General features: G+C 35.7%; 1 protein-coding gene across 1 annotated transcript in view; it reads right to left on the bottom strand.

Moving 5' to 3' along the window:
* Window positions 1–22783, bottom strand: part of pik3r3b (phosphoinositide-3-kinase, regulatory subunit 3b (gamma)) — a 171137-nt gene extending 148354 nt beyond the window's left edge. The window contains exons 1-2 of the mRNA XM_051896973.1: window positions 22550–22783; window positions 21333–22230 (exon numbers count right to left, since the gene is read on the bottom strand). Coding sequence (XP_051752933.1) covers window positions 21333–21657 — 325 coding nt within the window. The 5' untranslated portion in view covers window positions 21658–22230; window positions 22550–22783. The remainder of the gene's footprint in view (window positions 1–21332; window positions 22231–22549) is intronic.
* Window positions 22784–27956: the final 5173 nt, after the last annotated feature.

Here is a 27956-nt window from a genome sequence, read left to right as displayed (position 1 = left end):
CACAGAGAGGTTTAAAGGGCTCACGCTACACATATAAACACTAATGTCAGCATAAACTGGGCTCAGAGCTCTGTTGGTGGTCGGTAAGTATACAAAGCCTCTAAAGACTTACCAGCACATTAATAAAAAGCCATCCTTTTACAGTCTCATTTCTTAAGATGACATGAGCAACTGTTTCAACAAAGGGTTCAAAATCTTTCACTTTTTCTGTGCTATGCTACCGTTCAAAAGTTTGGGGTCTTACAATTTAAAATAACTTTTCTATTTTAATATATTTTAAAATGTAATTTATTCCTGTGATGGCAAAGCAGAATTTTCAGCAGCCATTACTCCAGTCTTCAGTGTCACATGATCCTTCAGAAATCATTCTAATATGCTGATTTGGTGCTCAGGAAAAATTCCTTATTATCAATGATGAAAATAGTTGTTCTGCTCAAAATCTGTGACCCTGGAGCACAAAACCAGTCATAAGTCGCACGGGTATATTTGTAGCAATAGCCAACAATACATTGTATGGGTCAAAATTATTTTTTATCTTATCCTTTATGCCAAAAATCAATAGGATATTAAGTAAAGATCATGTTCCATGAAGATATTTTGTAAATTTCCTACCGTAATTTCTTACCATATATCAAAAATGTATTTTTGTGAGTGGATATGCATTGCTAAGGACTTTAAAGGCGATTTTCTCAATATTTAGAAAAATGGACCCTTATGACTGTTTTTGTGGTCAAGGTCCACAAGGTTCTCTGATGAATCGAAAGTGTGAAGGAAAATCATTTATTTGACAAACATTTTGAAACATTATTAATGTCTAACTTTTGAGCAATTTAATGTATCCTTGCAGAATGATAAAAAAAAAATGGTAGTGCATATCATGGTCAAGTCTATGTAGGATACACATTATTAAAAAACTATTTATTTCATTCTAACCAGATGACATCTAGAAAGGAGCGCCATAGACAGAATGAAAAGAATAGTTTCTACTCAACAAGAACCAAAATGAGAAACATTTCGATTAAAAATTACATTTTAAATGAATCTAATATAATCAAATAAGAGAATAATTTAGAATTCTGAGAATTGTTTGTGCTCCAAGCCAAATAACACTGAATAAATGATGGCCGTTCAGAATGCACAGAGCTTTCTTTAGGATTCCAAGGGCACATACTCCCATACTCCATGCAACTAAAGACGGTAGACAGATGTAGTTTAATCACACTACTAAGAGAACAGCTGTTCTGGTAATACAACAAAACGAATTGTGCTTGTAATCAATAGTGTCCTTGGATGTGATATGAATGTGTTCCACTGAATCCAGAAAGGTGAAAGAGGAGTATAAATAATGTTAGCAGAAATAAGAGGATTGATTGAACAGCCCCTGTGAGATTAAATGAAGGTTGAGATTATGAAGCGTGCGTGCCAAAGGTATATTGAGTATATGAGGGATTGCGTATGCTTGCGTGATACATGTGTGCACCATCAGAAGGTGAGGCGTAATCCACAGGGAAGAGCTTAATTTGAAACTAAATCTATAGCAAACGTGTGGCTGAATTCAAGAATATAAACCTCAAAAGGACTTATGATAAATGAAATAAAATCAATCATTTTGATTGGATTAAAAAAAAAAAAAAAAAAAAGATAGCACCTAATATGTGTGCAACAGTTCCATCTGTGTATCTTCAGAACTATCCAACCTGTTTCACGCACAGAAACCAGATTTCTTTATTTCTATTAATAGAATTCTTTCCTCTCCATTAACAAAGACAAAACCATACAGAGTAGACATCTTGGAAGATCCAGGAGCTTCAAAGCACAAAAAGGCATGACATCCTGCTGGGAGTGTGATGGAAGCAAAAGAGAGAGCGAAAGCATGACAGGAGCTGCAGAAAACTTACCTAACAGGCCCGAGGCTTGCCTTTGTCTAATAGGTGAGTTTTCCAGACACTTTGAAAACAACAAATCACCTGTCATCTATGAAGATGTGAAAGCCTTTTTTCTTTCTGTGGCACTCGTGTCCTCATTCAGAGCGAGTACAGATGGATGGATGAATGGATGGATGACAGTGACAGGAAATGTAACAGTTTAGTTGAATTTTTTTCCTCTGAAGAGTGTTGGGAGGGCTGGGAATGTGCGAGTGAAAAAGAGGGTAACTGCCAGACAAAGGGGGAATGATACAGAGTTTCTTTAGCACTGTTCTTTTCTTCAGCAGGGAGACTATAATTGCCAATTAAAATAACAAACCGCAGTGCAAGTCTTGCTGTGAAAATGTGCTCACTGAACTAAGTAGGAGCCACGTAAGAAACAACTCACTTACTGTATGGCAGCTATCTCCTGCATGCAGCAGTGTATAACACAATTTCCCAAAGGATAGACTGGATAGTGTACGGACTTAAATTTACATGTATGTTACTAGTATGGGATTCATTTCTTTGCAGCATCCATTATTTTGCAGGGAAGAACGGAATATAGAGGAAGGAGATGCACGGTTTAAATCAGAAATGAGAAAATGGGAACAAATAATAATAATAATAATAAAGTTAAATTTATATAGTGCTTTTCTCTGTGCTCAAAGTACATATGGAAGGGGGGAATCTCCTCAACCACCACCAATGTGCAGCAACCACATGGATGATGCGATGGCAGCCATATTGCATCAGAACCTCAGTTTAACAGATTTGAGTGAAAACTTCATTACTGACAACCAGCTAATAATGTTATTTTCTCATTCCGATAATGTTATCTCTTCGTTCAGAATTATTTGTAGGTAATTTTTAGAATGACATCACTTCCTGTTGCCCGAATTTCCAGCAGGCTCACCTCTCCTGTGGTGACCGAGCCAGATTCTGGGATTCAGTTTTCACCTATAGTGAATGTCAATGGGGTTCAACAATGAACCTCAATGACTTGCAATATATGAAAGGAAAAAAAAAAAAAAAAAAAGACATTTTTTATATGTTCTTTTGTGTTCTTTTGTTTCACTTAATACACACATACAGGTTTGGGACAAAATGAGGGTTTGTTTAAAAAAAATTATGGCAAAACTATATCAGGTCAATCTATTTTTGCTAAAAACTCAAACTAGTTTTGTTAAACTTTAACTTTGTTAAAAATTTCTTCAAAAGTGTTAACTGAATAAAACCAGCACAGTTTAATAAAACATGCTTCAGGGTTAAAAGGTTTTGACAGAAAGAACATGTTGGTGGATCTTCTCCTAAAATTTAAAACCTGTGTTTCATCCTGGAATGGCCTTTTCGGTGACATGGGGATGAGTAAACATGGGGGCAAGTAAAATTAAGTTTCATTTAGAGCAATCAATCAATCAATCAAACAAACAGTCAATCAGTATTATTATTGTCATTATTATTATCTTTTATTTCATTCAAACTAGATCCCATTTGGAAAGGGAGCAGAAGAACACTGGAGTCGAAATATACTATTTTTGAAAATGAAAAACATTTCTTTTCTAATACCTGGTTCTAACATAATAGAATAAGAGAATAATTCAGAGAATTTTTGAGGTTGTAAACAACTAAATGTTCCACAAAACCCCAAAATATCTATTTTCAGTTAGAGAATTGAGGGGCCTTAGTGAAACACACACACACACACACACACACACACACACACACACACAAAAACCCTCTTTGTGGCATTTCTCTGTGCCCCCACTGAGTGTTTAATGTGAATACAGTGTAAACTTTAATTAAGCTTAAATGTAGATTTAGCAACTTTTTTTATTCACGGCAGCAAAATCTGCTTCTATTTTAATAATAAAAGGAGAAAATCATGCCTCCTGTGAGTCTGCTCTCTTCCAATTTTAACTAAAACCCTAATCATTCCCCATGCCAGCGGCTTAACACGATCTCTCCCACACTTCCCCCATCCCAGATCTCTACCACTCAACCCCGCCTCATCATGCCCCATTTCTACCAAAGAGAGACCTTCACACCATCCCACTGAGGAATGAGGAAAGGCTCTAGTATACTGCATGCCGTTTGATCTTTATCCGTGGTGCTGCAGATCTATTTTGGGATGCGCCTAAGCTAAAGTGATGATTTCCTGTACTTCAAATGCTTCAGCAAAGAGAGAAAGAAAGAGAGAAAGAGAGAAAGAGAGAAAGAAAGAAAGAAAGAAAGAAAGAAAGAAAGAAAGAAAGAGAGAAAGAGAGAAAGAAAGAAAGAAAGAAAGAAAGAAAGAAAGAAAGAAAGAAAGAAAGAAAGAAAGAAAGACATGCATTTCATACCCAGAGGTGCATGTCCAATAAAAATAACTGTAATTTGCCCCCCAAACAGCCCACTACTTAAAAAACAAAACAAAAAAAAAACACACATTTTTTACCAGCATGTTTTTTTTCTTGGCTGGCAACATGAATGCTAAATTACGGTCTTTCAATATTTTCTGTAAACTTCTTTTCGAGCTGCATAATAGTTATAACTGGCATGACTCCCATCAGATTCCTATACCATTATCTGGAGCTTCTGGCATAAGCCATTTTTCTGCTCTGTTGGAGTGTCCAGTCCAGTAAGGCCTGTTTCACACTGCACGCAAAAACAGTGTGCATTTATTTCAGCACCTATATTATTAGGTTACAGCAATCACAGTCCCTGTGTAAGCAGCAAAGCTGTGAGTTTGTTAATGAGACTACTCTCATGCATGCTGTATTCACACTATAAATGTATTTCTCTCTTTTGCAACATAGGTTTTTATGAAACAAAAGAACAATGCAGGGTTTTTTCAAACATCCATGTATAAATTTTGTTACTTTTTATTAAATTGTCGAGCACAATTCACAAAACTATTTCAATACATACCAAATATGATGTTGTTATCAGTGTTGCGAATCTTTGAGAATTACTACAAACCTGACTGTTGATGAAATTTGCCTGAGGAAGGAAGACAATCTAATTAATCTAATTAATTGCACATCATTGCAATTAATTGCAATTTAACTGCACAGAGAAATTAGCCCCAAAAGATAATTTAAAGTCATTATTGTGTAAAGCATCAAATACACATTACAAAAAGCAGCTTCAGAAAGAAATACTTGTAATTCTAAAATATTTGATTCAGCAAAGAATTTATTACACATACATTTTTGGACCATGAGGTTGAGTAAATGATGACTAAATTTTAATTTTTGGATGAACTATAGCCTACCTTTAATGTTTTTTTGTTTTTAATAATATGGAATTCAATTCGTTCAAACGGCTGATTCATTCAGGTGTGAAGTAAATGGTTCTCTTTATGAATGGTCCATTGAATCATTCGTTCACCCAATTCGTTCAAAACGAAATGAAACATTGCAGTGTGTTGCTCGGAGACGAACCGTTCTGCTTTGTCTTTATATTTTTGTTGGCAAAATTGAGCGAAACAGACAATACTGTGTCTTAAATAACAATATTAACTTCTGATTTATTAAACTGTTGTATACACAATTACACTCGAGCTATCCTGGACAGAAAAACAGCACTCGTGTGATATTGCGCTTGTTACTCGTGTGATATCGTTTAACTATATCACATGATGTATGAGACAGAAACTCATACAGGGGCATTTCTGCCCCATATCTTGAATTTTAGGGTCATTCTAACTGCTCAGTGAGTTGTTGCCCTGCATCATATTCGTCATCAGTCAACTGTATGAAATGTCAGATGACCTAAGTAGGTGTCTGTTAGCAGTATCAGGCACACAATGTGCACTTTTCATTCTATAAATTGTTTGGATTCAGTCAGATTTATGAATTTAAGCAGTTAACAGTTAAGTCTATGTAAATTAATTATCATCCGGATGTAAATGTGTTCCTTCCTCGGGCAAATTTCATCAATAGTCAAGCTTGTAGTAATTCTCAAAGGCCAACTCTAAATAAACATTTTATAATTGTACTTAAATTATAAAATGCACTTATTAAAAGCACAGCTTGCATGTGCAGTCTAACAACGATTACTGAGAAAGAGCACTGTTTACAATTCAAAAAAGCAGGTATTGTGTCAATGTCATCAAGCCTCTTTACAGCAAATGCATGAACTCAGCAAGCCTCCGAATAAAAAGAGCTCAATGTCTTTATCAAATCGACGAGTAAACAAAATGAACGTAAAGCCTTAAAAGCATTAATAAGCATGTTATGGAGAACAAAAAAAAATTGAAAGCAAGAGTGAAATGGTCACTGTGGTAAAAAGAAGAACAGAAACAATAAATTATTACAGGAGGAAAATGTCCCTGGGCTGTTAAATCAAAGAGAGAGCGAAGGGGAAAGAAAAATAGAAAGAGGCCTGTGGAAGGAGACACATGGGTTGTGTAATGTGCTGTGACAGTAATCAGCAGCTCCTGATACAAGAGCTCTGCTTGAAAAGGAGAGAGCAGGTAAAACAAAAAGCGAGTATGCAGTCGCTCCCATGTGGCTACATTTTTGCTACTGCAGTCCTTCACTTTTATGGCATACTTAGAGATAGATCAGTATGTCCTCTCAGACGGGGATGGGAAAATAAAGATAAATAGTTGTTGTGAGCCTATATACCCCATCTATAAATCACTTTAAGAAACAAACATTAAGACTTGTCTACCCAGCATGCACTAATGGAGAAGCAACAAATGTTATTTCTATAAAATTCTACTTTTTAGATAATCCTTGATACCTCAATATCCATACGCACATTGCACGCTGCAGATTGATGTCTAAATAAATGCAGTCCTTGAAATTCTATGGCAACAGCAAGTACTGACTGATCCAAACAAGCGAGTCTGCCAGGCCATGCTTCGGGCTGGCGTGTCTTGCGAAGGCCACACTGCTTTAAGCTGGGAGTTTCGCCTCAACAAGAGGTATGACCAATGCAGCGTTCCCTTAAAGACCAATAAGAGGCCAAAGGAAGGCCATGGTGGGGCCAGAACTAAGCATAGCCCACAATGATGTGGTCCATACTGGCCCAAACTGTCCATTCACACAAGCCGCAAGTGTGTCTAAGAGCACTGAGAACATTCCTGCATCACCATGGCAGCCACCATTTACAATCATCAACAATCATCATTGCAAAACACTCGGAGCAAGACAAATATTTGTATCATCTTTGCATAGCCAATATTAGTTCCATTTTGGCAACTTTTAAATAATATAAATTGTGTTCACTGTCTTTTTGCACCGTATCTAACCGAAAAAAGTACAGACATTACTCTCCAAAAGTTTGGTTTGGATTAAGGATGAATTAAATTGATGAAGACAGTAAAGACTATTACATTGTAACAGAAAATTCAAAATTAACTTTAAATAAATATTATTCTTTTGAACTGATGCCAAAAATTCAGCTTTGCCATTACAGGATGCAGTCTTGGTGAGCATAAGAGACTTTTTACTAAACACAAACTTTTGAAAAACAGTGTATTAGTACAGGTAGATAAAGTAAAAAGGTGTACTTTTAAGAGAACTGCTCCAGTGACAAGGCACAATTTTTGTAACAGTGTTCCTGTGAATCCCAAAATTTCACAATCCATCTGGTCTGGCTAGAGGGAAAAATGCAAATTGCAATGGGCACTAAATGAGAATGGCTCACAAATACCATAAATTCTATCTTCTTTTCCATAAACATATGATTTGATGTCCTTTTGACTTTAGAGTTTTTATCTTGAGCCAATAACTTTAGGAAACTGTGGTCCAAGATACTCATAAAATGTTTTTGTCAAACTAAGAAGGAAAAGAACAAATAAAAGGTATTTCAGCCCTGGTCCTTGTCAACAGGGAACAATAATCAGGAAGACTGCTGTGAACTTTTGTTCCTTTCTGAGCTTGATTGTATAAATGGACCTACAGGGTCCAGAGAGAAAAAAAAACTTGAGCTCAGACTAATGCTGCCTTGGCAGTGCAACAGCAGGCAGACTTTAAAGGACTATTAGCAGTTTCCAGTAAGCAAATAAATAGGTGATTTAATAGTAGTGTCCCTCTTTCAGCACCTTAATTTAGATGAGGACCACAAAAAGATGACATAGTCATCAAATCCAGATTTTACTCTCTTCGTCCAAGAATGAATGGAGCTGAGGAATAGGAAAGGGGTGGAACATTTATACAAGCCATGGATTTTAGGATTCAAGCAGAGGACCAGGCAGGGGAATTGAGTCATACCGCGGCCAAGGGATTGGATGCAAACCCATTAGAGAGTCTAGAACATTTCAAGATAAAACTGAAAAGCAAGAGAATTGAAAAAGAAGATAGTATAAAATACATAATTACATAAATACATTTAGAAATACACTACAGTTCAAAGCTTTGTAGTAGGTAATATTTTTAAAAGAAGTCTCTGGGCTGGATTATTTTTAAATATAGTAAAACAGTAATATTTTGAAATATTACAATTTAAATCTTACTGACCCTAAACATTTGAACAGTAGTATTTGCAAGGTTGAATCATTCACATTAAGACTAGTAACATGTAATAAGAAATAAATAGGGTCCATTTTGATTTCATGCCAACTTTTAAAGTAGATCTTGAATATCTTTGAGTTCAATGCAATTTGCATCAAGAACAGATAGGCTTATGGGTTTTTATTATAAAGCGTGTCAAACTTATGAGGAACAAACATCAATAGAGGGATAGTTCATCCAAAAATGAACATTCTGTCATCATTTGCTTTCCTTCAAGTTGTTCCAAACTTGTATGAGTTTCTTTCTTCTGTTCAACACAAAAGAAGATATTTTGAAGAATGTCAGTAACCAAACAGTTGATGGACCCAATTGACTTCCATAGTATGGAAAATAAAATAAAAATACTATGGAAGTCAATAAAGCCCATCAACTGTTTACCGTAATTCTTCAAAATATCTTCTTTTGTTTTCAGCAGAAGAAAGAAATTCATACAGGTTTGGAAGATAACTAAATGAAGACAGAATTTTAAATTTGGGGTGAACTATCCCGTTAATGAACAGAGGAAACAAGACGAAAAGTCATATAATTAAAATAATAAATCAATTGACATGGACACATTATCATTAAAAGTGAAGTGTGTCATTTCTGCACTGCTAGCTGCATCAGACAAAAGTGCAGTCCATCTGCTGACATCCATCAAATACAATGATCCACACAAAAAAACACTTTGACATTCACCTGACAAGACAATACTCCTGAGAATAGAACAAATTAGCCTGGAGGAAAAGCTGGCAAAAACAAATATCTATAGACAAGGAGTTGTACAGACAAGAGACAGTTCCCATACCATTTGAAGGGAGACTGAGGGCATCGTCACTAATGCCTGACCTTTAAACACCCCTCTGTCATGATGGAACATGTATTAATTTGACTGCAGTCTGTGATCATACTGATTCTTTGATTTTTCTCAAGCAAAAAGCTTCTGGCATGTGTAGATTCTCAAGCAAAGCTGCATATATATGTATAAAAATATATCAAACAGCGTTCTGCCTCCTCAATCTAATCTGCAGAGCATATGAGACAACCATGACAAGTAAGAAGTAGGTTGCCCTCAGGCAACCATTACTGTAGCACAGACACCCCAACTAACTTTCAATGACAGTGTCAGTCCGAGGTCAGGGATGTGTTCACCAGTATTTGACGTTGAAAAGAAAACACCAACAGAGAATTATTCTTCAGCTATTAAATTTTCTGTTTTCACTGAGAAATGGGGTTTGCTTAACCTAAGGTGCCTTAGAAAACAATTTTGTGTAAAAGTCTACTGTGGGTTGCCCTGAATTAGCTTGGTTGTTGAGCAAATCAAATACTTTGTTTTCATAAGCTTGGAGAAGAAAGCTCTCGCCTTCACATAAGTCAGGTTTTTCTGTGCTCCAGTCTAAACATTTTGAAGGTTGTGTAGCTCAGGACAGATGGGAAGACTTTAAACAAACTTACTACTAGTAAAAGAACAGCAAATTGAAGATGGGGCCAAGGTAAAAGAGCACCACCTGTGTCAACATGGCTCTGTGGGTCATATTTACTAATGCATCATTAATTTCCTTGGAGTGCTGTCTCCTTCAGAGACGCTGCAAATTTCCAGGGAAGATGAAAGAGGACAGAAGGTTAAGGATGGAGAGTAACTATTTAACTTGAGGGCAGCATGGCAAACTATGAGCTTGTTTAAAGTACTTTTGATATGTCTGCAAGGACAGGCTGCAAGCTTCCCTCAATTCCTGTGATGTTCGTTTTTAGTACTCAGGAAAAAAAAGTGGAACAGGGCTGACAGTTCTTGCTGTCACAAAAGAAAAAGTTTACATCAATCCACTAAAAAAACCCAATCAATTAACAGAAAGCAGAGGCAGGTAGGTAGAGTCACGGTTCTAAACGAATAATACTTTCTGCCCTGTATTACCCTAGTTCTGTTCTGGTTAATATTTCCCCTGTATACGCTCTTATTCTCACTGTATTTGACATATTCATATTCCCATCACATACTGGGAAAATTGAATTGAGAATTGCTATTAGAGTGTCTGAATAATGCATGCTCTGTATATTGTCAGGGAATTTTTCAAATGCTTTTTCCAAATACTTTTATTCAGCAAAGAGAGTAAAGATGACAAAAATCACAGAAAATACTTTTACATTGTTAAAAATATTTCCATTTCAAATAAATGCTGTTCTTTTGAACTTTCTATTTATCAAATAATCCTGAAAAAAAAGAAAAGAAAGAAAAAGATAACCCTGTTTTCACAAAAACAAAGATAAGGCGGGTTATGACCCAAAGGAATGGGGAGAGAGAGAGAGAGAGAGAGAGAGAGAGAGAGAGAGAGAGAGAGAGAGAGAGAGAGAGAGAGAGAGAGAGAGAGAGAGAGAGAGAGAGAGAGAGAGAGAGAGAGAGAGAGAGAGAGCGCACTCTCAACGGCTTTCTCTATTGAAACAGACACATTAAGGCCCATAAAAAAGGACTTCTCTCCATTAATCCATAGACAAACCTTTCTATGAATGAATAAGTATATCCCCAGGATATTGTGCTTATTATTATTGTTTTGTATATTGTCTTTCGTATTGTATACCGTTTTATGCATGCCTTATGATAGAACTATTAGATAATGTAACCTTACTGGTATGCTTCATATCAAAATAATCCTTGTTTAACTCTCTCGCATACCGTGCATACCGTGTATTCTTGTTATATTAATCAGAGTATAAAGTGACACAAAACTGCCAGCCCACTCTGATCACGCAAATGAGTCAGCTTCCAAACAAAGGAAATTTACCTGCCTGAAATTACACGCTTTTCATTGGTCAAGCCAAATTTGAGAGGTATGACCCCTGCAGAAGTTAAAAGGGCATTATCTCTGTGACCTTGGCTCTCTTCTTGATGCTGTTCATGTGGGAAAAGACTGGAGACATCCGGTCCGACCACAACGCCACAGGGCCTCAAAGTACAACAAGCCATGTTGCAACTTTCAGCCTGAGAGAGAGAACTCTCCCAATAACAACCAAGTCAGACTGAAGTTCGTCATTCTTCACTTAACCTGGAAGAACCTGATCACAACTTCACCACCATCGAACTACTGAACCATTTATACTTTCACCCGAGACTGCATTTGGACACTCTTATGCAAGTATCATGCATTTAACTAAACTAAGCAGAGGTTTAATATAGGCTGTAGACCCCTTGTTACCAAGGTGCTGATTCAGGTGGTTAACTGACTCTTACCTTGTCATGGCTTCATTTCCCCGTTTTATTTTCAGTTTCATTTATACACTTTTTTCTATTTTACCCATGTATGCGTGATTGTGTGCATGTATTTGTTTAGACTAGTTATGTGTTTGTGATTTAGTTAAATAAAACTTTTGTGCACATTCACATGAGCGCTGATTCTGTGTCCACTGCTTGCAAAACAAACCCCCTTTAATAACCTTTTTGGGAGTTGATAGACGATTAATACTGAGTGTTCACTGGACTGAAAGGTTTTTTAATTGTAATATTATTGTTTTACATCAAGTTAATTCTATTAACTGATCCAAATATTTATAATTAATGATAACGAGTTATTATTAATTAATCATATTTCCCTTTTGAGGTAATTTGCTATAAATGTTTCTTGAACACAAAATTAGCATATTAGAATGATTTCTGAAGTGTGACACTGAGGACTTGAGTAATGGCTGCTGAAAATTCAGCTTTGCCATCACAGGAATAAATTATTGATTAAAATGATTGTTTTACTGTATTTTTGATCAGATAAATAGTTTTACCATCTGATACCATCATTGTACCACTAGGTTGAATTAATGCAAATATAGTTTTCTGCCTAGTTCTGTTTCATGCTGTGCAGCAGACACACCATATTTTTAAATGCCACAAACATTTTATTTACCAATTATTTCTCATACTGTGCGGTTAGCCGCTCTATACTTCTAGCATACACACTTTCCACACAACAAGACCACAAGAATGACAAGGGAGAGAGAGAAAAAAAAGCTATTTTGTTGTGAATTTCACCATGAATTTGAAACACTTTATGATGTTTTATGAAAAAGGCAAAAGGCAGAACTCACATCTTGACCTTCAATGATCTTATTTGTTCTTCCTGGCTGGATGAAGATCGCTTCTCCACAAAATTGTCAACATATATCTAACCAATTTCTCTGAATCAAATCTATTTCACCACAGCCACCCCTATTATATTCACCGACATCTAAATTTACAGTGCTGCTGAATTATATAGGGTCTGCTGAATTGTATATTGAAAACTGCCTTGATTTGATTCAAGTATGAATAATAAAAAAAAACACTGTATTGACATACTCATACAATCTATGTATAACACTCTGAACACAAGCAAAAGCATATCACATCAACCACAGTTATATAACACTAGCCCCTTGCTGTAACGCCAAACAGGGGCTCTATTCTCCAAATCCCGACTGACAGTTGGCATGCTCACCCTCTCTCACACATACACAAACAAGCAATAGCACTTCACCCGCTATATCACGGCTCTGAGTCTTAAAATGCCAACACAATAAGAGCATTCAACGTAAGGAATGTTGAAGCAGTAAAAGCTAGAGAGGCCAGGAACACTTTAGAATTTCAACCAAGATAAATTCTGACTGCAGCTCAGGCTTCTGAACTCCCTCTGTAAATATCTTTCACTCTCACCAGAAACATCTGTGGCATTTTCAAGAATGGCCAAGATTAACCATCAGCCTCCGGCTCATTGCAACGCTCTTACAGGGACCGATAAAAAGAACAGTTCTTAAAAGAGCCTAGAGTGTCCAGTGAATTGGTCCTACATCCTAGATTTCTTGCAGCAGATTTTGACATCCAGGCATGCATCGGAGTTAAACCCAGGCCAATCTACAGTACATCTAATGCTATAATGGAAATGTACATTCCACACCACCACTCGACTCAAGTGGTTTGAAGTTATGTGCTGATGCTAATAAAGGTCTGTTGTGTTTGTAAACCTCTATTTTTACGTGTTTTCCTGCCTTTTGAGCTGTAAACTCCTGAGGCGTAAAGTCCTTATTTTTTTTATGTATAGCAAAAAAACATCAATTATACTATATGATACATTTGTCAAATATATAGCACCATTGAAAAGTTTAGGGTCAGTAAGATTTTTTAAAAGAAATTAATACTTTTATTCAGCATTAAATTGATCAAAACAAAAGTGACTGTATAATGTCCCAAAAAAAAAAAAAAAAAACTATTTTACGTTTTTAAATTTCTATTCATCAAAGAATACTAAAAAAAATGTATCAAGGTTTCCACAAAAATATTAAGCAGTAAAAAGAAACTGTTTTCAACACTGATAATAGTAAATGTTTCTTGAGCACTAAATAAGCATATTAGAAAGAACACTAACAGGTTTCAACAACAAGACTAAAGAGTTTCATTTTAGCTGAGGTCATACTATTCTTGTATAGAAACAAAGACCCACACTTGTTTATAAAAGGCAGTACACCGTTCCATTTTACCCTGGTGCATTTTATATCCTTGCATATTATGTTGGTTAAATTACACCGCAACAAATTTATCGTGAGCCTTTCGGTCGCATTTAAAATGCACAGATGAAGGGGACATAAAATAAGGACATAAAAGGCATGAGTCTTTATGGGTGCTCATAAATAGCTGGAGAAAGTGTAATATTGAGATGCCATTTTAGCCGTTTTGTGCTTTTCTCTAAATTTCAGAAAACCACAGTCAAATCCTGAGCCACAGCATAGAAATAAGGATAGAAACAGATTTATAGCGCAACATTCTCCCAAGTGAAGGCAGTGTTTATCATCATCCCCGGGCTTCATGGAAAACAAGCAAGACAGAGAATACACAACAGCAGGATAAAATGGCACACAAAGACTAGGCTTTCGTCCTCTTGGCATGGCACTGAGTGGGATGGTGGAGATGGATTTTCAGAGTGATATGTCTGAGAGGGTCTGCACCAGCCCTCGTTGAAATGCTTAAAGCGAAATCCGTCAAACGTCTGTTTAGAAATGCACATGGGACAAAGCACTCTAATGCCGAACAGCTGCAAGAAAAGAGATGCCTACCTGCATTGCAAATGATGTGTAAAATTAAACATGTCATGTAAATGTAAAATGATTACATGCCTGTTTTTGGTTTTGCCAAAATGAAAGCTAGTGGGATTTCTGTATGTTGCTTTGAAATTTGATTAATTTAAAACTTTTTAATGTGGAACAAAAGTAATGATGACTTCACTACATATTCTACAGACACCAGACCTACTTCTGAACATGGACGGGACGTGCAAACGCCCTGTAGACAAGGCAATCTAAAGGTGCGGTCACATTAGTGAAATTTCATGGTCAAAAGATGTCCATTATCTAATGTCCAACTGTCAATAGTGTAGCGGCGTATGAAGAGCACAGCTCACACACAGAAGTCACTTTAAAAAAAAGCAGCTTTCTCTTGGTAAACGTGGCTAATTTGTAATCCCGTAGCGGAATTTGACTGGGAAATATTCTTTGGTTGGGAAAAATTCCAATGTTTGGATTACTGGATTGAGCCCATAAAATAGCAAAAATGTTCCACAACTTAATTGGGGGAAATAAAATGTATTGAAATATCTTGTCTGTTTCACCCAACAAATTAACATTCACTTCAGTGGCTACAGTTGATCATGAATAGCAATGTTTTTACTACCTGTCATCCTCACGGCTACAACTACAAGCCATCAATTCACAGTTCATCTAATCTCCAGAAAATGACATTCGAAACACTGGCTCTTTCTGGCTAAGACAATGAAATTCTACTATACATGGGGGAATAAGTGTAAAATCCCTGTTAATATCCTATTTCCTAACATCACCAGTGCTGTCAGTGTTTTGCAGTTAACAGCTTTTTGTTATGTAGGAAAATAAAACCTTCTGCAGTGAGAAATCTTCAGCAAAAAAAAAAAAAAAAAGTCTGCTTTCAAAACTGGCTTTCATTTTTTATGTGCTTTGGCCAAGTTCACCTAGGTTGTTCAGGGCCACTTGGTTCAGAAATGATGCTATAAAATTACAAGTTCCTAATCAGAGTTTAAAAAGGTTACGTTTTTGAAATCGCTCCACCACGTTTGCAGCTAATGTGGAACGGAGCGCAGCAAAGAAGTATGGGAGCCAACAAGTGTTCTGCCAGAGCCTTGGCCGAGTCTGAACCTCCCTGTCACATGGGAGCATGAAGCACTACACAAGGGTAAATCAAGCAGAGTAGAATAAATGAAGCTTGTAACACTGAGTCTTAAAGGGGTCATGACATGAGAAATCAGATTGAACCCATTATTATCACTGACGCCTTCTACATTGGATACAGTATATATTATGCCGAAATTATTCGATTTCTGACAAGTTCTGACAGCAGGACAAATGGAAAATCAAATAAACTTTTGCTTTGACACGAACTGTTTAAACAGCTTGTTTGTGTCTCTGTACAGAGCTTAGAAGGACACCCGCATCAGGAACAAGTGGATGGTTTATTTTTAATGGCGTCCTGGATCACGTTGAATGATTATATGTTTGTTCAGAGCATTTGACTGCAGATTGTTGTGTAAACAAGGCACAGTGTAATGAAGAGTTTGCAAAGAAACATTTGTTGAAAGATGAAGCAGCCAACTGTATTGGATCTGACAAAAGTTACATCACAACATTTAGTAACAATTTCATAATGCCTTGTCCGTAAAATGACACACTGTAAACCCTAACGCTCAAAATAATTAATTTGTTTGACTAGGACAAACTTAAACTAATTAGTTAAGTCAAATGAACTTTTATGAGTATTTAGCACTTTCTTTTTCAGTTCACAGAACTGATATATTTTAAGTTAACTGAACTATTTAATTGTTTTGAGTGTTATGAACTTATTTCTTTTAATTTAGACTAACTTAAGTTTAAATGAAACTGGGCTGGGATTTCTATTCCCCAGCATGCTTTGCCCATGGCACACGAAAGCAGGAGTAAATGCTAAAATTAAGTGTTATATAATGTTTTTTGTGCAAGATTAATGTTAAGTGGGAGATTTAGTAGTGATTAATGTTTTGTTATGCTAATTTAGAAGAGTTTCTGTTAATGTGGGTTTTTGGAGAGTTACCATCATGGTAACAAGTGGTGCATGTGGCTTGGTTTAAGAGCAAGTAAGTTAAATGCCTGCACTCATTCAGCAAGTGCTATACCATGCTATTGTTGACATGTTAGCAAATTAGCAAGTTAGCATTTTCTAAGGATTGTAAATGCAACGCAATTTTTTATTATTCATTTATTCATTTTTTTGCATTTACTAATTTATTTGCAATAAACATTTTAAATGTAAATTGTAAGTGGGCTATAAACCTATGTTCTTTCTAAATAGGATTCATTTTACATGTGATGTTTTCTTTCTTGAAACAGGATTAGCCTATCATAATTCTTCCTCCTGAATCTTAATTAAGGCTGACGCTGGTGCAAAGTATCAGACATGAACTGTACGCGATGCACAAAAATCTTAACATAAACAACAAACATTCACAATATAATGAAATAATTTGTCCACTCTTCTCCTGAGCGCATGTCCACCTTCGGTATTTTGTAAGGTAGGCACAAGTTTTTTGTGTTCATTTTTATATCCTGTCGCTGTGCAGGCTCTTTTATTATATAGGACAGTGTAAACAATAGCTCAATAACCCTTTTACTTAAAGGCTTAATTTACTTCCTGCAGACTGGTCAAATTGCATTACGATTGCAAACAGTATCGATAATGTCAATGTGATGTGCAGTCAAATGTCCAGGTGTGTATTCTGTTATCACCGATATGTTTGTTGTGCTTTGTAGAGTTTGACGTGTTTTATAGACTCGATATTGTTTAAAACATCACTACTACCTGACAGATATCACTGAAATAGTCATCGTGAGGAATCACACCTGTTCGTGTGACAGCGCTACAATCTGTAAACGGCAAAAAAGGATACTAAATTGGCCCACGCTAACATTAAAATGTTCATTTTGACAGCCATAGTGCCCAGCCCTGGTATTGCAATGCTGGGGTTATTTCGAATGTAGACAGAACATATTTTTTTTGTCCTCAGTATACTCTATGGAGGACTGCACTCTCTTGTGACATTGCCCAGTTTCTCATTAAGCCTAACTGCAAAAACAGCCATGATGCCTGACCTGCACATCTGCAAAATTGATCGTAGAAAGAGTTGCTCATGCTTCTTCCGGAGTCACTTCGAAAACCATCATCCCACTTAGCAGCTCTCCGACTCATCTATTAACACATCACCATGTGCTTGATCAGAGCATAACACCAAAAGTGGCTTTCCTCATCAAACATAAGACTGCACACAAGGTCTTTGAGAAATGAGAGTCAAGTAATCAGGCATCAGTGATCAAAGGAGATGGATCTAAAGTCAATAACAAGGAGAATGGTGAATGTTAAGATAGCAGGCTTTGACTGACACTTTCACAGTGCTGGTGAACAGCTAATAAGTTGATCTTTGCCTCACTGTTGCCATGGAACATGTCAGTTTAATCATAGTGGGATAAAGACAAAGAGAGAAACCAGCTGTGGAATGCATCATCTCTGCACAGAAAGTTTGCCTGGCCAGCATTTGACAGCCAATTGTATGTCCATGACATAGTGCTGTTATTAAGTAAAATGGGCAACGTTTTGTAACACTGGAGCAAATTTGCTCGAACACAGAATGTTAATGATGCCTCTGCAGAGGATAACAGAAGAAGGGGTTGAGAGAAGAGCCAAAAATAAAAGAGATGGCTGCTGAAGAAAGAAAAGAAACATATGGTGAATCTTGGAAAATCTCCATTTCAGCAACTATCTAGAGACAATATCAGGTCCGAACAGGATCAAAATTACTCCCTAAATGTTAATGTCCTAGAGACATGGGAACAATTGTTATTGCCAGCTTTCCAACAATCAGTTTAGCTTTTTGTTGTTTGAAAAGTACAAAACACATGAAATTGAATATTTACAATCTACATGTGCTATATGAAATCTGATTAAAACCTAATGTTTTGGAATATGTCTCAGTCTGCTAAATAGTCCAATCAATTTTTAAGTAGTTTTTGCTGCTGTTGTTGTTGTTGTTGTTGTTGTTAAGGATGTACATTAATGTTTAAAAGTTTGGGGTCAGTATGTTTTTTCAGTAATTAGTACTTTTATTCAGCAAGGATGCATTAAATTGATGTTAGTAAAGTAATTTATGTTAATGTTAAGTAATGTTTTTTTTTTATTTTTATTCTATTTCTATTCATCAAAGAATCCACAAAATTTTAAGCAGCACAACTGTTTTCAACAATGACAATAATAAGAAATGTTTCTTAAGCACCAAATCAGCATATTAGAATGATTTCTGAAGGATCATGTGACATTGAAGACAGGAATAAATTACATTTAATATATATTCAAACAGAAAACATATTTTAAATTGCAATAATATTTCACAATCTTATATTAAAAAAAATCATACAGACTCCAAACATTTGAACAGTAATGCATGTTGCATCATACAAAATGTGCAATATTATACAAAGCTGTGTCCAAATACACTTATTTTCCCTCACCCTTTCCTTGTATACCAAACGTGAATATTGAATGAGTGAATGAGTCAGCAGTTCCACCTGAGTGAACACTGACCTGCATATTTGTGAATTTTGGAAATTTCACATCAATTCAAATTTAAAATAAAACAAATTTAAGTTAAAAACGTAGAAGAACTGATTGCAGTGTTGGGAACTTAAATACATGCTATATTATTACTGTTTTAAGTTTAAAATTATTCTAAATGGTAAATGCATTTATAATATTATTTAATAATTTAATTATTATTTAATATTCATATTAATTCAAAACCAAGGCCATGGGGCTTAACATAATATCCTGTTATCCATATTCATTGCAGAGTCCTAAATAATTTTGCATGCTTAAAATTTAGTGAGTAGACTCTGCATGTAGGTCAACCTCACTTCTAGACTCTGATATAAAAATGTATCTTTAATAATATGAAAATAATACATCAATGTAACAAGATCAAAGTCTATGTCAATGTTCTGAACTTTTGTTTCATATTCACTGTTCCAAAAGCTCTATAATGCATGATTAAAAAAAAAAAAAAAAAGACCAATTTTATCGATTCGATAAACTTGACAATTTGCTAGGCTCATAAAACTCTCTTCAATCAGGGTAAGTGTTTTCGTCAGTGTTCCACAAGGATCTCTTGGCACAGGGTGAGTCTAATGATTGGCTGACTGTCAGCCATCCAATGCACCAGTGATCAATTATTCAACAGAACTGCATGTTTTTGCCTCTCCCGACACTAAGGAATGGCTTTGCTACGCTGTTTATCACCATCTCTGCGCCTTGGCTGAAACAAAGGAACTCAGTAAGTCACTAAAAGAGGATCTACAGTGAATAAAACACATAAATAGTATAAATACAACCTAAACCTTCACCATAAAAGAGATATGCACCCTAGACAGTAAGAGAGAAGAGCACTCTTGAAAAAACCAGAGTTGACTGTCTGACCTAGTTAGCATATGAACACCCCCACAAGCAGACTGTACCACAATCAGAAACACAGGGGCAACGCAGGCCCCATAAAGAGCTTAACACAACATTTTAAATATAATTTTGTCTTTTTTTTAAAGTCGCCATTTGTGCAGGTAGTTATGTCTTATCTTTCTTTCAGAGATATTCACAAATCCTTGACAGATCCCTAAATTTAGCATTGGAAGTAACGTTTCTAGTGGGAGCTGAAGTCTGTGATTTGCACACAATGTCCTCAAATTTCAAGTGAAGCGTTTTATTATAGGGTAGTGCTGCCTAATCTGAATGTGGGGAGGAGATAATTGGCCATCTTGCTCTGAAGATTGAGGGTATAATATTATGGATGCCATAGAGATGTGGTAATATTTTTCACTACATGATGATACGATGTGTGTGTGTGTATATATATATATATATATGTGTGTGTGTGTGTATATGTCTTTAAAATATATATAATTATAATACAAAAATTGTATTATATGTGAAAATGTAAATGTGTGTGTAAATACAGTATATACCACTACCCAATGTAAGGTTTGTGCCACAGCTGCCCTAAACTAACAGTATTGGTGATTACCAAAATAATTTTTTATTAGGGATGTAAGGATACCCTCATGTCACGATTCGATACATATCACGATACTGAACTCACGATACAATATTATAGCAATACTTCAAGACATACTGTATGGTAAAAGATTAACAAAAAATAAATCTGCTATTATATTGGGGGTGGAAATTAATATGCTTGGACCCACAAATATTCCCCCATTGCATTATTTTATATTATATATAGCAGTTCAATGTAGAATTGACACTAAAATTTTTCCTCACACAGTAATTTTCATTTAGGGTGAACTATACACAATACATTCTGTCACTATCCACGATACATACTGTTGCATTTTTGTATTGCGATATATAGCGACACGATATATTATTACACCCCTATTTTTTATGTTTCTGTAATGGTTAGTCCACACCAGTATGTGTAAGCTCTTTAGTCACAGTAGTGTTTCTAATGCTAAAATAGAATTATTGTTGGGATTTAATGGATTCAAATATATTTGGGAACAACTAGAAACTATTCAGAAGTCAATAACAACAGAGACAATTAAATGTTTAGATTTAAAACAAGTTTTTTTTCGACAGATTCATAATATTTGTGTTTTCTCTTAATTATGACACATGGTCAAATAAATTTGTTAAGCATAAGCATTATATATATATATATATATGTGTGTGTGTGTGTGTGTGTGTGTGTGTGTGTGTTATGTGTGTGTGTGTGTGTGTGTGTGTGTATGTGTGTGTATAGTGTATATAGTGTAAAAATAGTGTTCATTTTACCTAATTTAGAGAAAATATGAAATACACACACAATGGTACACTCACCCTCTGAAGCAGAGGCCCCCGGGGGCTGAGGCCCTACAGGTGTTGGCGGTACAGGTCTCGGCCAGGGCTTCCCTGAAGTAAGGCTCGTCCTCATGACCCCAACATACTCCACAAAGGTGCCAGGGAAGTTGCCCTTCTCCTTAGTGCGTTCATTGGTGCCATGCAGCCAGCCCTTTGGGCACTTCTCGTCACCCTCCTGGTAATCAGACGTCAGCAGTGCCATCTTACTGACCGTGAGGAGATCGCCAGGCTGCAGGGAGATATCGTCACCCCTCTCCTGTTTGTACTCGAACAGTGCACGGTACTGGAAGCTGTCAGAGCTCATGATTTGTTATTTACATGAGCTCAGAGGGTTTTCTGTGTTTGATGTTTATTTAAAAATGACCTGGATGTAAGTTCGTCGTTTGAATCCTGAGTGCTAACTCACTTGGAAAGTCCTTGGGTTAAATCCTGAGAGCTCAGTGACATTAGTTTCTTGTAAGGGTTAAAACTCCAACAGTACCATATGTAGGGCAGAGGCCGTTATTGCGCAGTTCTAGATTTGGTCCATTAATAAAAAGTACAAATTTACTTGAAACGAATTCTAGCAGTCTGTGGTAAGATATAAAACAGAGTCAGAGAAAGCAAAAACAGCCCCATGAAGCGAGGGATGAACAGGCGGTTGATGGTGCAGGACAGTGATAGCACAAATTTGGGGACACAGTGACCTGAAATCGGGACGTTGGGCTTTTCTGCAGCATTGGCACCAGTCCACATATAGAAATGAAACATTTATTGAAGTAACCTCTCAGTCCATTAGCAGGTGTGGTCAGAAAGATACTAGCATGGACATTGCCAGTCTATTTATCAAATGACTGAGCAAGAGCCTTGGTCATCTTCTTGTTAAAGACCTTAAAACCTGAAAGCATTCATTTTACAGTTAGTTTCACAAATTGTAACTCAAATCAACTTGATATTACAATCCTTGCATTAAAAGAGCAACTTTTGCATTTCATTAATAAAAAAAAAATCATGCATTATTGGATTGTAGCTCATGTGCAAAAGCACTGTATTGCATGCATAGCATCACAACCTCTGTGTTAAACAGTCGCAGAGCAATACGATGTAAAATGACATGTACCCTACATGTCTGACTTGCAGCGCGTGACTGGGACAGTGCCAACTTGTGTACAGCGTGCAGAAACTCGACTCGCGTGATATTGCTTACTATAACTTACCTACTGCCGCACTTCCCCAGACTGCCCGAAATACAAGATGCACGTAGTCCAACATAAGAGGAACGAACGAACATTTATAGTCTGTTTAGTTAAAACATGCGTTTAAAATATATTCCCAAACAACCTGCGTGGCTGAGTCAGACATCCAGCCAGACTAGTGCTGTAGTACGGTTCAGCCCAAGTGACGTCAGAGACCACGCCCCCGCTGTCTGCTTATCACAACGTGGGACAAAGTTAGGAACTCGGATCTCCTTATGTAGCGGTGAAGATGTGAAGAACGCACTGCAGCGTGAACATGTTGCGTCGTACTTTTCATCCGCCTAGACACATTTTCACAAGTTATATAATACTCGTCTGACGTGTGCAGATCACGTTAAAGGCACCCATCAACGTAATATGTTCTCTAGACCAGGGTTTTTAACCTTTACAGACCCAAAAAAGAACCCCAGCCACTCCAGGGACCCCCAGTATAAATGCATTTCTACAACAATAATAATAATCATAATCATCATTTTATGTTTTGTTTTTTTTTTTTCGTTTTTTTTTTTTTTCATTTTATGTTTAGCAAAATATTTTCATTTTAAATTTTACTTTATAATACATTTCAAAAAGAACATCAATGTTATTTTAGTTTTTTGGTATAAGACATCTGCCATAATATTTTTATTATTTATTTTAAACAAAGAAAAAGAAGCAATTTTGTTGCCATTTGACAAGAAAACAATAAAACTGGAAAAGCATATCACAGAAAGGACCCCTGTGTACCACTGATGACTGTAATATATATCAGTTATTTTCTTGTGAAAAGTTCAGGTCAAATGTAGTAGCGCAATAATCATGATTTAAAATGTTCTTCCTTGAATTTTTTTTTTTTTTTTAAACTTTCGGTAAATAATATGTGTATACTCAAATGTGTTTAAGGTGTATGAACACATTTTATTACTTTCAATGACTGAACCTCTAGACATTTTAAAGGGTTAGTTCACCCAAAAATTTAAATTTTGTTATTAATTACTCACCCTCATGTTGTTCCACACCCGTAAGACATTTGTTCATCTTCTGATATTTTTGATAAAATCCAATGGCTCAGTGAGGCCTGCACTGAAAGCAAGTTAATTTACACATTCAAACGCCCAGAAAGGTACTAATGTTGTATTTAAAACAGTTCATGTGACTACAGTGGTTCAACCTTAATGTTATGAAGCGACGAGAATACTTTTTGTGTGCCAAAAAACAAAATAACAACATTATTCAACAATATCTAGTGATGGGCGATTTCAAAAAACACCTTCATTAAGCTTCGAAGCTTTACAAATCTTTTGCTTCAAATCAGTGATTCGGTTCACATATAAAACTGCCAAAGTCACGTGACCTATTGAAATTTTGAAACACTTAGCCTCGTTTACTGAAATCACATGACTCTGGCGCTCCGAATCACTGATTCGAAACAAAAGATTCGTAAAGCTTCATAAAGCAGTTTTGAAATCGCCCATCACTAGATATTGTTGAATAAAGTCGTTATTTTGTTTTTTGGCACACAAAAAGTATTCTCGTCACTTCATAACATTAAGGTTGAACCACTGTTGTCACATGAACTGTTTTAAATATAACTTTGGAACTTTTCAGGTCGTTTGAAAGTGTAAATTAACTTGCTTTCAATGCAGGCCTCACTGAGCAATCGGATTTTATCAAAAATATCCGGAGATGAATGAATGTCTTACGGGTGTAGAATGACATTAGGGTGAGTAATAAATGACAGAATTTTCATTTTTGGCTGAACTAACCCTTTAAGATGCATTAAATCAAAATGTTCTGTTTAGTGCTGTCAAATCGATTAATCGCGATTAATCGCATCTAACATAAAAGTTTGTGTTTGCATTATATGTGTATGTATATACATTATTAAATTTATAGGCTATATATTATAAATGTGTGTGTGTATATATATAATGTAAACAAACGTTTATGTTAGATGTGATTAATCGTGATTAATCTATTTGACTAGTGATTGAGATCTACCTAGTTCTGTTACGTTTTACAAAAATGTATGAAACCAACACAAACACAAATATTATATTTTTTAAAAGATTTCTTCTTTTTATAATTTCTGTCATTCCTGTTTGTCACTGATATCCTAATATTGCCTTAGAAAATAATGTGAATTATGGTATAGTTTCTAAATAGTAATTTATATCTGTCATCAACTAACATGTAAAATAAATAACCCTATAGTTCATAGGCCTGGTCTAATCATAATTCATGTATTTCAGATATCAAACTCTCTGAAACAGTAGAAAAATATTAAGCTTATAAATTAAATTAAGTATTCATTGCTTCTGGAATACCACAGTCAGTTAAACAGATCAGTCAAGGAAACAACTATACAATCTTTTAAATTAGTATCTACAGAAGTGTTCATTGATTGAATTTCCATTTCTTTTATTCAACGCTTAACCAAAGCAAGACAATTGTAATTAAGAACTTAATCAGAAATGGTAATGAAGTATATATTTAATGTGGGTCTAAGAGACTCATTAAATATATAATGGTTATTCATAAAATTAGCACATATCTATCTCTTAAACAGTTGTTCGCAGCTTTATTTTTTTAAAGAATCATTCTACCTCTTCATTGCAGAGTCATTGCAGTAACCTGGCTTTACTTGTCATTGTCTGTCCTTGGTACTTGGTGCAATACTTTTTTAATTCTCTGCCTTTGAATAATGCAGGTAGTTTCAAAGGCCATTAGATTGAAAGTGTAATTCTGATACAAAAGACACCTAAACTCAGTGCATGAAAATACAATAGTAAACACCAGGACCTTACGCAAATGCAATGTGACAGAAATCAATTTGCGCTGCAGAATCGTAGATAAAAAGTAATCAAGATAAAGCACCCAATTGGGCATGAATGTATGCACACAATCTCTGGCACATGTGCTGATGTATACTGAGATGGTTCCAATGTAATAAATAAATAGATAAAGTGTGTTTTATTTACTTAGTTAGTTAGTTAGTAGTAGTATTAGTATAATTTTCCACCAGAGACAATGACAAATCAGAACATCAAGAAAAAAAAAAAACCTGATGAAAATAGCAGCTCAGATAAAAATGCCTCCTGACCATTGTTGTCTCTCAAATTAACCTGAAAGATGTGCATGGGCTTTCTTCCATAGCATAATGACATAGCTTGCGTAAAGACAGACACAAATTGTTTAGTTCTGCTATTAGCTTTTCTGCATTAACCTTCACGGCATCTACAGCCCCAGATGCCCTCTTCAGCAATTCCAACACTCAGTGACATGAAACTCCATTTCCTTTTCAATTGGTGACAGTTGAGCTGAAGGTAATAGCGATCTTCAGTCAGCATTTTGGCTGTTCTTCTGACCAGCTGCTTGTTTCCGGGCACAGAAATAAACATGAATTTTATACTGAAGGGGAAAGTGATAGAATCAAACCACTTAAATAAAATTAAAAACATCACATTTGGCCATATCAAATAACCAATAATTTTAGACACAATGTGGCCATTCATTTTGTTAATTTTACTTTTTTTTTTTTTAGTATTAAAGAAAGAAAATAGACCCTTTAACGGCTGTTCATTGTTTAGAAGAACAGATAATTCCACATTTTACACTTGTCTTTACTACTTTTCTGAATGTGGTAATTACGTTGCTTTCTATAGGGGATAAAAAAAAAACCTCTCGGATTTCATCAGAAATACCTTAATTTGTGTTCTGAAGATGAACGAAGGTCTTACGGGTTTGGAACGACACGAGGGTGCAGTAATTAATGACAGAAATTTCATTTTTGGTTCAACTACCCCTTTAAGCATGCCCGATTTATGGACCTGCATTTCATTTAGAGATAATAGAACAACGCTGAAGCTAAAATCAACACTTTTGAAGTGTATTGGTTTAGGCCTGTCCCTCTTGTGGGCTTCAAAGCATTATCTATCCTCCACAAACCAAAGCAAAAACTAGTCCACACCATGCCAGATGTTTTTTATGAACACATCTGTTTTCGTTTGTCAAACCCACCAACATTGAAGGCTGATAAAGACAATAGAAAAGGTTTGGATTATAGCAAGCCTCCACCCACAATAATAAAACCTCCTACATCTGCTGGGTGTAAAGCTGTGGTCTATATATTGGCGATGTACATCTCACATTCAGTTGTCTTTTTATGTCTGTACTGTCAATATAAATGCATATACCTCCAAGGAAAATGTTGGATCTCATAGTCTATAATGACAACCAATGCAGGCCCAGAAGTCCTCAGGGTCGATGTTTGCGTGAATGGTCTTATTTACTGCCCCCTCCAGAAGACATATGGGAAATATATTGCATCGATCAGAGGTCAGGGGCATATTGGTGGCCCATGGTGTAAGACAAGTATAGAGAGATAGACAGTCATATGTTTAGCAGAAGGTAATACAGATATTATGTTGGGAATGTAATTTCGGTCAAATTACTGTAGGGAATGTTTGTTTCTCTTATCACATGAAAACATGTGTCTTCAAGTGTAGGTGTTGGAAGAAAAGCTGCTGAAGTGTGTAATAGAAGCTCAGGCAGATTTTAGGTATCATTTTCAGGAGGTGGCAATCAAGCAAAGAGGCTTAACCTATGTTCTATATCTACAGAAGATCTGGTAAGAGCAGACTATAGGTAGACGTTGACATTTTTAAGCATGAGTGAACACATCTAGAATGCGAAATAGCTAAACATTCAGTTGGGATTCTGGGCAAGGTTTCCAGACAGCTTGATAGTGTTTGTAGGCTACTGATACTGACGCTGTTACTCTACGAAGGTTAATGTGTTGCAAACCAGTGAGATGATGCAGGCACATATGGCTACAGAATCATATTGCAATGCTTTGTATCAGCTGCTTCATTATAAAAACTAACCCTTTACATAAAACTTATTGGTAACACTTTACAGTAAGGTTCCATTTGTTAAAATTAGTTACTACATTAGTTAACATGAACAAGGATTTTTTTTTTACAGTATTTATTAATCTTAGCTGATTTTAATTTCAACATTTACTTTTTTTTTTTAATTAAAAGTTGTATCTGTTAATTAACAAACAATATAATTTTTATTAACTATTGTTAATAAAAATGAATAAATACTGTAAGAAATGTGCTACTCATTGACAGTTAATGTTTGTTAATGCAGTAAATAATGTTAACTAATGGGACCCTGATTGTAAAGCGTTACTTTTTTATCCAACTAACATTTTATTCTCTAAGTTTATGGCAAAGAAATTGGTCTTTTTTATATAATATTGAGGACTGTTAATTTGTTTTCTGATTGACATATACAGACATTTTGTAAACATTGCTTTTTTGACTTTTTCTGTAGACACTAATTTAAAAATAGGCATTGAATGAGAAAGATATTATTTTTT

The sequence above is a fragment of the Ctenopharyngodon idella genome, chromosome 6, assembly GCF_019924925.1.
Source record: "Ctenopharyngodon idella isolate HZGC_01 chromosome 6, HZGC01, whole genome shotgun sequence".
NCBI lineage: Eukaryota > Metazoa > Chordata > Actinopteri > Cypriniformes > Xenocyprididae > Ctenopharyngodon > Ctenopharyngodon idella.
The sequence above is the reverse complement of the archived record's forward strand: the minus strand, read 5'-3'. Positions and strand labels throughout refer to the sequence as shown.